Here is a 13,239-nt window from a genome sequence, read left to right on the forward strand (position 1 = left end):
TACATTTCCCACAATGCACCAGAACGCGCCACCACGTGATTTCTAGAATTCAATGCGGACTGCAGACGCATCCCCATCAAACTATTTAGCGGTACACAGGTAATGCATGTTTATTATTATGAGTTCGTGCTTTTTTGCATTGTTAAAACATCGTTTATTCTGTTAAAGCCATGGACTATACTTTGCGCAGTTACTGTATAGTTTGTCTGTTGTTTTTTTACTGCAGTTGTGTTTGACAGTGCAGCTGCTGGCCTGTACTGTTTTCACGTACAATTATTACTGTCAAATATCCTATATATAGGATTAATACAATCATATGCTGCTAGTTATTAAGCATTTATGTTCTTAAGAGAAAGCTTTTATGAACTTATGTGGTTCAACAGATATAATTTAGGAAAACTACTTATATTTTAATATGTGTTATTAGTTTTTTTTCCCTTTTTTATGATATTTGTGTTCCTTTTAGCATTAAAAACCATCAGTCCGTTAGTTCAGGGAGAGGAAAAGTCCACCTTCACCAGAAGGATCAACATTGTGAACTTTCTCTAAATTGAAACATGACAGGTGAGTCACGTTTGGTTTTGTCATGTAATAACTATGAATCTCACCTTGTTCATGCTGTGCTTTGGTATAAATCTTTTTTTATTTGTGCTTTGTCTGACAGATCGAACAAATAACTTCCCTCCTTTGCCAAAGTTTCTTCGTATAAAGCCATGCTTTTACCAAAATTTTGATGAGGAAATTCCTCAACCCCACCGCCAGCTTGTGCGTCGCGTCTACAATCTTTGGATGTGTGAGTAAATAATTGTCTATTTTAAAGATATCCATTTCAGTTCTTACCAGAGAGTCTATCTTATCTGAAGATTGTGATTACTAATGGTTCCCACCAGTCACAGAATTTCTTGAATGTCATTGTATCAGGAATTTTTGTTTGATGCTATTTTATTGCATTGTTTCAAGACTATTGCTATTTCTTAGCTTCATTTTATTCCTTTCACACTCATCAACTGGCAGTCGATGTTAACTAAAGCTAACCATTCAGGGGTGCGTTTCCCAAACAACGACGTAACTCGCAGCTGAACTGTCATAGTACAATGATGCATCGTTTGGGAAAAGAACGATGTAGTGACAAGTGTTTCCCAAAATGCATAATTTCTCTGTCGCAGATCCATCACTTGAACCACGTTAGTTATAGCGTAAAACGCCCAAAATCACTCTCTAAACTGGGTGGAGAGACAACTTCTTTAGATTATTTAGATTCTTTAGATATTAGATTTGGTAAAAACATGCACTCGCTTTCCATATTAACTGAAATATATGGCACATATTGGGCCTGTTTGTTTTACAAATATTATTGAAAATGACATATCATATTCTAAAACATAAAATCACTTACAAACGCTAGCACGTGTTCTAATATCATATATAAATCATATAAATATTGAGGCGATTTATCATGAAATGAAATTTAATAATTATTATGTTTTAGAAATGAAAACAAAAATCATACTTTAATAATAATATTAATAGTATTGATGATGATGATTTTAATATTATTATTAAGTAGGATATTGTTTGTTTATTTATTTGTTTTTTAAAAGTCTATTTTTACAATTTGACACATGTAAACTACATAAAAAAGTTTTAACCAGCAGGCCCATGTCATATACAGTACAGAGACTTAATAAATAACCCACTATAAATTAAAAGAATTAACGTATGCTTTTTGTTTTCTTAAGCTTTGGAGACGTAACATAAATTCCGCTTTCAAATAATAGGTCACCTATAGCTTTCGCCATGAGGCTGTGTTCAAAATGACATAAATGTTTTTAAAGTGCACTGCGAAGGGAGCAAAATTGTAAACATGAAGATCGCCAAAACTGAACTGTAAAAATAGTTTGAAAGCAAATTACACCTAAGAGAGATGACTTTAATGCTTTTTTACTTTTCATAATTCCAACTTTGAATGTAAAAATGTTTTAAATGAATAGGGCATAGGGGGGATAAGTGGGAATAGAACACAGCCAGGAACTATGTTTCTAACAGCTCCAGAGGTGTAGTTGCGAGTGCTCAAGTTTGCGATGCATTTTGCGAATGTTCGTTGGAGTGACGGATTTGGTAAACGGCAAATCAACAAACTATGTTTGTAACGACGGAACTTGCGACCTTAGTTGGCTAACGATGGTTTTGGGAAACGCACCACAGGATAATAAACATTTTAGAAGCTTTGGCTTTAAAGTGACCACTTCAACTAAAACTGGGTGCCAAAATAGTTTGTAAAACTTCTGTAAAGCTATCAAATACAGAAGTGCAAGCTCTTTGTAGTCACGTAAACATGTACCTTAGAATTGTTTCAAAATCTGAGGTACAGTAAATTATCCTTTGTTGTTTTCATATTGTCTATTTAACTCATACACTATGATGTTGAAGCTAAAATCATTATAATATGCAAAGCACAACAGCGGCTTTTTTTTTGTTTTGTTCATTATAGGTCATGGAAACTCAGCTTTTTATTCAGGAAAAGTCAGGGAATTTGATATTTGGTTAATTTTTAGTAAATATTATAGTGTTTTTTTTCACCGTACTGACACTGACACCTCCAATTGAGAGATGTTGCACAAATTAGCTAAAATGTTGCTAGAATTGGCTTTTATGTATGGGCGATATATATTGCATCACCAAAACTGATTGAGGTCATGTCCATGTGTAGTGTGATAAGTCTACATGTTGATTATTGTGACAGGCCTGGTCATGAGAGAAAAAAACATGTGGTTATGAAAAAATTCAGGACAAATTGTGTTTGGTTTTGCAATGACACGATTTAAAAGGGTAAACCATAGCAGGATCTACATTTTTAGCTAAACTGCATTTAAACATTAAGCAGTCATGGACACTTGGACGCATGGGTATTTTGAGGTTTGCTGTCGAAAAACGAAAATTTAAGGAAGAAAGTTTGAGATGCATTGAGAAAAATAGCTTAAAGATTAAATTAAATTGTAAAGTAATGCATTAGATTGTTACTTTAGGGCAGGCATGTCCAAACTTGATCCTGAAGGGCCGTAGTCCTGCTGAGTTTAGCTTCAACTTGCTTCAAAACACCTGCAGGAAGTTTCTAGTTTAGGGCATGTTTACGCAACACATTCTTGTTTTGGAATAGAGAAATTTGACTGTTTTGGTCTTTAATCAGAAATGAAAAACAAATGACAGAAAGAGTTAAAAAAAACAAACAGACAATATCTCTAAAAATTACAAGATTAAAATGTGTAGATTATTTAAATAAGGCAAATGCTTTGATTAACCCAGGGATTCCCAAACTTTTTTATTCCAGGATCCACCTAGGCAAGTAATTCAATCTCAAGACCCACCATAGTATTTTAATATGGAAAAATGGGTAAAAAAAAATGTCTCCATTCAAAGCAGTCAAAAATATATGGTGTGTGGCTTTTCGGATTTTGCGATTTGATATGCACAAAATGAGACTTGAAGTGCTTTTTGTGGGATGCTGGTTGTAACTGTGATCATTTTTTGTTGTTGAAAAAGATACTCTTCTTTTTTTAGAATAGAGTATGATCAACCTTTGATTAAGCCCCTTGAATATGATCAAGCCCCATCACATCACAATAAACTCCACTGCTAGTGTTTAGTCATAAGAAACTAAATAGCTTTTTGATCGACTACTATAAGCTGGGAAACGTCAGATAAATATGCCAATGCAATTAACATTATTGCTGAATAAATCTAATATTTACACATTTGCTTGAGGAAGGAATGATGGGGGTATGTGCATTACTATTACTATTTTCCATAACATCTATGCCCTTCCATAACATTAGCTGACGTTAAAACTAACAGATAGCACTACAGCTATTTATTGATTAGCAATCTGTCAACGTTGGGATGTAAAAAATACGGGACAACAAATAGCTTCAAATGATAGAATACATAGCAAACATTAGAAAATATTGACAATAAAATAAAAGGTTTAGCCTTTTAAAATCAATGGCCTATACAGAAATTAAATAAAGCTATAAAATCTATTTCACTTTTAATTGTATTTGCATATTGATGAAAGTTACTATAGTTATTTAGTGAAGAGCAGCAAATGAATCTCTCATTGTGTTTTGTTTGATAACAGGTGTTAATGTAAGAATGCACAGATGTATAATGAAAATATTCGAATACTTTAGTAACTGTTTGTGTTTATTTAAGAGAAAATTAGTTGTGTTTAAAATAAAACATGCAGGACGGAGCAAAAAAAAAGTACTTTTCCGAAGGTCCCTTACTGAGAGCTCCGCTCAGCGTGAGCTCTACCAGCTAAACACAGATTGCGAGGGCTCAAACGGAGCAGTGCTCGTAATGTCGAGCGAAAAAAAAGAAAAAGACAGCTGTGAAACATAACCAGCTTTGTCTTTTTGTAGGAAACACACTTTATATATTTTTAGGATAAGAGGTTTTAGAGTTCTTGCCGTCTATCGTACTGGTTTTGATTCACAGCAATGTAAATATAGCTGCAGCTATGTGACGTTGCACGACCCACCTTTGTTCACTGTGCGACCCACAGTTTGAAAACCCCTGGATTAACCATAACTAATTGTGTTGGTATATTTTGCAGCCAGTTTAGACCAGTCATTCTGAGTTTAGTAGTTTTTCTGAGTCGTTTACTGTAGATTCAAGAATGAATTATTGAACGGACCCTTGATAATGTCTCTGGGCCCCCATCCCCCCCATCATTACATTCTAGCAATAAACACGACTCCACAAATTACTTAAAGTTACTTACTTTTTTTAAATGCATAAAGCATAATATATGACAAAAGGTTATGTATTTAACAAAAAAAAAAAAAGTTATTTCGAGTCATTTAACTCAAGTCCAAGTCAAGTCTCAAGTCATGTCGAAGTCAAGTCGAGTCTTTTTGGATATTTGTCAAGCAAGTCTCAAGTCCTAAATTTTGTGACTTAAGTCTGACTCTAGTCAAGTCATGCCACTTGAGTTCCCCATCTCTGTTTCCCCGTGTTCGCGTGGGTTTCCTCCGGGTGCTCCGGTTTCCCCTACAAGTCCAAAGACATGTGGTATAGGTGAATTGGGTAGGCTAAATTGTCTGTAGTTTATATGTGTATGAATGTTTCCCAGTTATGGGTTGCAGCTGGAAGGGCATCCGCTGCAAAAAAACATATGCTGGATAAGTTGGTGGTTCATTCCGCTGTGGCGAACCCTGATTAATAAGGGGACTTAGCAGAAAAGAAAATGAATGAATGAAAATAATGACCTTTTAAAATGGCATCTTTAATAAGCCAAATGACTAACTTTGACCTATAACCACACTTTTTTTTTAAAGCCATATTCTAGTGTGAGTTATTAGAAGAGTTTATTTTGAAAAAAGTATAAAATCTATTTGTTAATTTGTTAAAAACTTTGTTTGTGTCTCTGGATATTACAAATAAGTTGAATGCAATGCAAATGAGTTTTTTTTGTTGTTGTTAATTTGTTAGAGATGTATAACCTTCTAAAAAGGTTATGTGTTTTATTTTTGGGTCATTATGGGGAAAAAAACTTATCAAAATCATCTTTAATTATATCCATGTCGAACATCTTTACACCATATCTAACTTCTGGGACTGTGTTGACAAATATGAATATGGATGTATGGTTTTAAAAATGTATTCGCTTTTCATCTGAAAGTTGAAAGTGGGAACTTTACAGAGTTATCTTGATATTGTTTTGATAGAAATATGATTGCTTTATATCAGGGGTCACCAATCCTGTTCCTGTAGAGCTACCTTCGTGCACATTTTAGTTGCAACCCTGACCAAGCACACCTGTTTGTAATTATCAAGTGCTGCTTTAGGCACTATTAATTGGTTCAGGTGTGTTTGGGCATGGTTGGGACTGAATTCTGCAGGAAGGTAGCTCTACAGGAACAGGATTGGTGACCCCTGCTTTATATACATTGAAATGTTAGGGCTACATTCTAGGAATAAAAGTTAAAATCGTCATATACTTTCTCATAATTTACAAACAATGATATTAGAAATAAATCTGTATATTTCAAAATATATCTTTATAAATTTCAGCAACTTCGATTTTCTTTTACAAATAAAAATTATCATCAAAAAGCAGTAAATACAGTATGGTAAACAGATGGAAACATTCAAAAGTGACTTTTTCATATTCATTTATTTATAGCTTATATTAATCAAGTTAACATTTCTGTCATAACACAGATCTCAAATATAAAATAATTAGATTGAATAACACTCAAGGATTGTACTAGAATTTACATTCATTTCAACATACATTCCAAATCAGAAACTGAAAAGCAGAGAACCGATAAAAGATTTTATTAAATAAATAAATGAACACACGGTTAACACTAACGCCACCGGCCTTGTTCCGCCCTCACGGCTTGGGGTTATCGCTGTTATCCAACATCATTGTAGCGCCAAAGTAAAGCTGTTATTTTTGGACAATTATATCATGATTTTGAACCACCGCCTCTGAGATATCCACAGCCATGCTAATGACCAAAACTTCTGCTTTCCCAGTGTATTCCATGACATTATGTGTGAACGTGGTGGGCTGCATAGCCTGGTGGGCCGGCGGTGGTAATGCCACCAACTTTGGGTTTTCGCTGCTCTGGCTGCTGATTTTCAGTCCGTGCAGTTACACCTGCTGGTTCAGACCGCTTTATAAAGCATTCCGGTAAGCACATCCTTGTTTTGAGGGGAGGAATGTTAGCGTTTTCACTTCTGATTGAATGGGTTTTGTCTTTTCAGGGCTGATAGTTCCTTCAACTTCATGGCGTTCTTCTTCATTTTCTTCCTGCAATGTGTGCTTGCCTTTATCCAGAGTTTGGGAATATCCGGTTGGGGCGTTTGGTGAGTGGGATTTAAATGTTGGGATGATCATTATGTAATGAGAGCTTCAGCAATTAACTGTTCGCCCCTATGGAATTATAAGTTTAGTTTACAATCTGAGCAGATATGGATGTTTAAAGTGGTTGGATATTATATAGAAATATAATATGAAATAGACTTTTTCCGCATATGTTAAAAGTAGAAACTAAATAGTGTAGAATATATATATATATATATATATATATATATATATATATATATATATATATATATATATATATATATATATATATATATATATATTTTTTTTTTTTTTTTTTTTTTTTTTTATGTTGTATTAAAACAAAATGAGTGCAGTAACAAAGTGTCACATGTATGAAAAAGTTACATTCAATGGCAATTAAGTGAATATTTTAGGAATTGTTTTTGTGTGTGGTGTTAATATTAACTGATTAACTAATGAATCACATAAATTGCAGTAATTACATTTTTGTTGAATCAAATGAACTTTTCTAGTCTTCTCAACTTGAAACATTGTAGAACTTTAGTTGAAACCTGATGAACTTATTAAAATCAGTTAGAGTAACAAAACATTGGTTGTCATGACTTTTTGTCATCATTTTTACAGTGTAAAGGTCAGAATAGCTGATGAAGCTTTTATGTTTGTTATATTTAAGACTCAATCAAGCAGACTATTTGAACTTTAAGGGATGAAATTTTAAGGCGTATTATTTAATACTGGAGTACTGCAATTTATTTACAAAATGTACACGTCTATAGACTTAAGTTAAGTTATTAATGAATAATTTTGAAAGATGTTTAAAATATTACATTTAATCATCTCAGTGTTATGAAATGCCGCTAAATCAGGGGTGACGCATGTATGGCCTGCGGCAAACTGGTTTAATCCGGCCCGCGAGATGATTCTTTAAAGTATAAAAATGAGCTGTAAGTTTTCAATAAAAGAAACTGCTGTTTCAGTTGTGTCCACTGACACATTGGCAAACTGTTAATTTCATCCAGTCCAGAAGCCTGAATCAGCGTCAGTTTGACGGTCTTCTCAAAGAGAGCTAGAACATAGATGTGCCCTGCTATACCATACTGAGGTGATCTCACAAGGAAACGTAACAATTTGACGTTTTGTCAGTTTAGTGGCTAATTCAAACAAATTCACCTATACCACAAGTTCAAATTTTCGTACGATTTAAAAAAGGAGGCGTGGCACCCAACCACACCCCTAAATCCAACCATCACTGGTGGATAAGCAAATCGAACTAAATTTTACGAATGAGATTCTACAAAATCATATTAATTAGCCACTAAACCAAAAAGCAGGGATTGCTGTGAGACCGCGTTGTCCTCCGGCTCCAGCTTTGTTTTTTGCTGATCAAAATAAAACAAAGAAAGCAATCTAAAGTTGTTTTATGTTATATATATATATATATATATATATATATATATATATATATATATATATATATATAAACACACCGTGATTTTAACGGTCCGGCCCACTTGGCAAAAGATTTGCCTTCATGTGGCCCCTGAGCTAAAAATGAGTTTGACACCCCTGCTCTAAATCATCATGTACACAGATTTATCTTTCTTTTTTTTTTTTTTTTCAAAAATGACATTAGCTCTGCGTAATAATCTCCTTGTTGTTTAAATGCTGCATGTTTTGTTTCATCATCTTGTATGAAAATGTATTTTCACTTTATTAAGTTAAATAAGTTTATATTAAACTTTAATCTTTATAAGTTTTTTCTACATTGTCATTTTATTCTATTGATGTCAACTCAAACTGTTTTGTCTTTGCAGTGGTTGGATTGCCACAGTGATATTCTTTGGCACAGATGTAGTCGCGGCTATATTCATGCTCATCTGCACTCTGCTCTTCACTGTAAACGCACTTCTCATGGCATTCGTTCTCATCAAGGTAGGATTTAAAACACACACACACGCGCACACACGCACACACACACCCCTTAACGTGAAAAAATTATTTTTACGTTAAATAATTAAATCACAGGGTGGCACGGTGGCTCAGTGGTTCACCTCACAGCAAGAAGGTTGCTGGTTCGATTTCCAGCTGGACCAGATGCCATTTGGATTTGAATAAACTGAATTGATCATAGTGCATGAATGAATGTGAGAGTGTATGGGTGATTCCCAGTTCTGGGTTGTGGCATCCGCTGTGTAAAACGTATGCTGGAATAGTTGGCGGTTCATTCCGCTGTGGTGACCCTTGATAAAAAAGGCATTAAGCTGAAGGAAAATGAATGAATTAAATCACACCTAAAGATCAAATTTACAGTTTACTCACCCTCGAGTGGTTCACATGTTAATTATTATTTGGGGTTTAACACAAAAGCAGATATTTAGAAAAATGCTGGAGGCCGGTAACTATTGACTTCCATAGAAGGAGAAAAAAAATACTGTGAAACCCATTGGCTACTTGTACATTCTTCAGAATATCTTCTTTTATTTTCAACAGAAGAGAGAAACAAGTAGAGGTTAAATAAATGATGACAGAATAATTTCATATTTTGGGTGAACAGTGTCTTTAATATTGTTTAATAAGGTTCATCGACTGTATCGTGGCGGAGGGGGCAGTTTTCAGCGGGCACAGGAAGAATGGACCACCGGTGCATGGAAAAATCCAACTGTAAGAGAAGCTGGATTCAATGCCATCTCTGAAACTGGCCCCAGCCTGCCCCAGTACCCAGCCGCTGTGCCCAATTACCCAGAAAGCGGGCCCTGGTGATACCACTTCTGATCTACAGATGGAGCCAAAGCAACACTGGTTGTCCTAATATTAAAGGCGCAGTTTGCAGAGCGACGTTGCCCAACATTTGTGTGCCAAGAAAACACTTTGGCCAGATCACAGACTTGTGTATAGTTTTTTTTAATATAGCAAAAAGATCTAATGCTAATTAATTCTCATAAAATTGATGCATTTTGATCTAGCAAGCTCATTTAAAGTGTGAATGATGATTGGAAATGTCAAACCACTGTTCTGGGCGCAAATATCACAGAGAAGGTAAAACGGCCAAGTCAAATAAGCAAACTGCTCCTTTAAAAATGTGTCAACATATACTACCCTCATACTGACAGAAATGCTGGAACGGCAGTACACAAATCTGGGAATACCAAACTGTTACATTGATCATTCATCTCAAATCATCTGAGCCTTGATTTATATTTGAGATATTTTAGGGTGTGTTCACATTTGTTGTTCAGATTTCCAGGTTTTGTTTAGTCTAAACCAGAGGTGTCCAAACTCTGTTCTGTAGGGCCGGTGTCTTGCATATAGTTCCAACCCCAACTAAACACACCAGCTAATCAAGCACTTTCCAGGTATTCTAGAAACTTCCAGGCAGGTGTGTTGAAGCAAGTTGGAGCTAAACCCTGCAGGACACCATCCCTCCAGCGCGGAGTTTGGACAGCCCTGGTCTAAACCAAAACAAATATCTTACATTTGCGACCAATCCCAATTCTACCTCTTAGCCTTTTCACTTCCCCCATAGCCCTATAAATGATGAATCGTTAGCACCACACTACAAACGAAGGGCTATGCAAATCTCCAAATACACCAGCAACATGGCTGCAAAAGCAAGCAAGGAAGCCCACAAATGTAAATGAGCATTAAGGATTTTTTACTACAAAAGCAGCATCTGATTTATTAGGTTAATAACATTGTTAACGTGGTACCTTCACGATGTTCAGAAAACGTTCTGCTTATGATAGTCCCTTATAATGCAAAATATTCCACATAATTGAAATTCTAATAACGTTACCCGATGACTTGACAGAATAGGTCTGAAGATGTTTTTTACAGCTCGTCTAGTATAATGTTAATGCTGTTTCTTGTGGTTACATCATGAATAAGCACGGTGTAAATACAATTTCGTGCTTCTTACAACATGATCTGGCAGAAACAACAGTGATGCCTGATGAAACCCGAAGGCTTATACACTTTCAACTTGAAAATGAACAGCGTTGGTTTAAATATTCAGTCAGCAGTGGCACGGATGTGGGTTAGGAGACTATAATCGGATATCAAGATCACCCAGCCCTATTCAACCTGCAAGGATGTTTTTATTTTATAATATAATAACTACTATAAAGTAGTTTTGGCCAAAGTGCATCTATAATTTTCGGTTTCTGCCCAGAATTGTCATTTTGGCTCATCCCTAATAATAACGAAGTTCCTTTAAGGCAAGTAATTTCACTTAATGCCATTTTGAAATGCCTCTCGAGCAGTATGCTCGGGCATTCTGTCTGAATGGGGAATCATCAAATTCTCCAAAACTGTTTGCCAAGCTTACTCTTACATACATGGAATCACCAATAAAATTAAACAACAACCGTCTCATAAGTTTCATTTCTAAACGTCCGAGTCAAACACAATAAGATTCTTTTTCAAGTTGTCTGAGCTAATGCGCACTCGAAAGGAACGAGATCACAACACCAACCTCATTTAAGGCCATTCTACACATTATCACCTTCTGGATAATACAGATCTCGCTGGTCTTCACAAGTAATTCACAACTTTGTCTTGACTGTTACACTTTTCCCCATTCAAAACTGTACGAGTGACACATCTTGTGCATTCTAAAGTCTTTGTTAATAAGCAACAACAACGAGGAGGAGAAAAAGCAGGTATTTTTGAGCATTCTGTCATTTTAATGATTGTATCTAGTGCCATCATGTCCTGGTTTTGCTTCTGTTTGATGTCTTTGTTAATAGTCAAGTTAATTTTGTTTGGTGCACTCCCAAAATTCTGATGGCGGCGACTTATTCAAGTAAACCACACTAACAAAGCCAAGTGTGAACACACCCATACTGACATTCCATTGACTTGTTTGCCAATAAAATCAATAATTGCACATCCAATCACTAAATTTGGAGGATTATAGAGATAGATGGAAATCTCACTGCATCGCACATAATCACATTACCGTTTTAGGGAAAGTGATTTCTAAGAGAGGAAAAAGCATGTCCAAGTGTTCTTTTCTAAATCATGGCAGCTTTTCGATTTACCTCTGGAAATTTGGTCTTGAATCACTTTCGCAATTACTTTCAATTTTATTGTGCCGACTTTTACAATTCACAAGCATGTCTTTGTAAATGCACATGACACCCCCATTCCCCCTTTTTATACACTGCAGATGTTTTTATTTTATATGTATGACTGGAATGTTTCCTTGCGATCACATGTTGTGCCTGCTCTCTTTTTTTGTTTTAAGCTTATCACGTCTTCTCAGTGAAGACCGCCTTAATTCTTCATGCATATTATTAAGCATGTTTGAACTAACCTTCCCTTAAGTGCTAGCACGCTACATGCTCCTACTTTTTAACTGTTGGTTTCTAATCATGTATTTGCATTTCTTTCGAATAATCATTGTGCTTGGTATTGGAGCATTAATGTTTACACTTGAGGTTGGCTGGAGGAAAGACACTCAGATTCAAAATGTGACTTGATTTTTGATTCTTTTTTCTCAACATCCCTCCACACAGCCACAGGAGGGTGATTTTGCAGCATTCTACAACTGGCCTCGGTTAGCCTGTGTATTTAATGATCTTGCATATGAAATGTGACTGGAACGACTCTCTGAGTTCAGTTCAATAAAAACATTCCTTTTCATCATGGACTTGCTTTTAATACATTCGTACTCTTGTCTCAATTACATAACAGCAGTATTGGGATTTATTAGATTCTATAATTATAGTCTACTTTGACCCTCAAATAGGTAAAATTTAAAGGCTGGATTAGTTGTGAAAATGTTATGAAGGCACTGTTTTCTGCTCTGCAAAACCACTTTAAATTCTTGAACTGATATGGTTAAATGGAAGCCATATTCAATTGGTTTACAGAAGCTTCCAAATTTAAATATGGTAATATGCTTTTGATTTCAACCAATCACATACCAATCTGACCAATCTCGGCAAAGTAGGAGGAGCTTAGAGAGACTGGATCCTCGAACAAACCATTTTAAGGCCTACAAAATGATAGTACAAGACAATTTAGTATTTCTTTGTTTGTTTTTACCTTGGATGGATGTAAAACTATTTTAATAGACTCCAAAACAAAATAAGGAACATTTAACACAGCACAACTGAGGGACTTTAGAAAATACACAAGTACAACACCAGGTCACGGCACCAATTGATATTCAGCTGTTATAATTGTGTTGTAACACTCACTGAAAAGCGACATGTGAGGTATGGGGTTTTGCAAAGTTAGATGGTATCATAGTGCAGATGCAGGTCCTGATTGGTAGGATGTATGATCTTCATTTACCTTTAAGGGGTTCCAGTTGTTTTTAACATTCATTTTACAAACCAGGATTTTTGTTCTTGAACTTGAAAAATACTTAAATA

At 35.3% G+C, this 13,239-nt stretch overlaps 1 protein-coding gene across 2 annotated transcripts; it reads left to right on the top strand.

Annotated features, from left to right (window-relative positions):
* Positions 1-35: 35 nt before the first annotated feature.
* scamp4 (secretory carrier membrane protein 4) lies at positions 36-12,502 on the top strand. 2 transcript variants are annotated; one of them, XR_015521254.1, is made up of 8 exons: positions 36-99; positions 467-564; positions 665-793; positions 6,544-6,700; positions 6,775-6,876; positions 8,674-8,791; positions 9,437-11,281; positions 11,397-12,502. XR_015521254.1 is itself a non-coding variant. In NM_001025525.1 (7 exon segments), coding segments are annotated over 6 exon segments (696 nt in total). In that variant the 5' UTR covers positions 76-99; positions 467-557; the 3' UTR covers positions 9,620-9,691.
* The last annotated feature ends 737 nt before the right edge of the window (positions 12,503-13,239 follow it).

This window comes from Danio rerio, chromosome 22, assembly GCF_052040795.2.
Source record: "Danio rerio strain M-AB ecotype USA chromosome 22, GRCz13ab, whole genome shotgun sequence".
Lineage (NCBI taxonomy): Eukaryota > Metazoa > Chordata > Actinopteri > Cypriniformes > Danionidae > Danio > Danio rerio.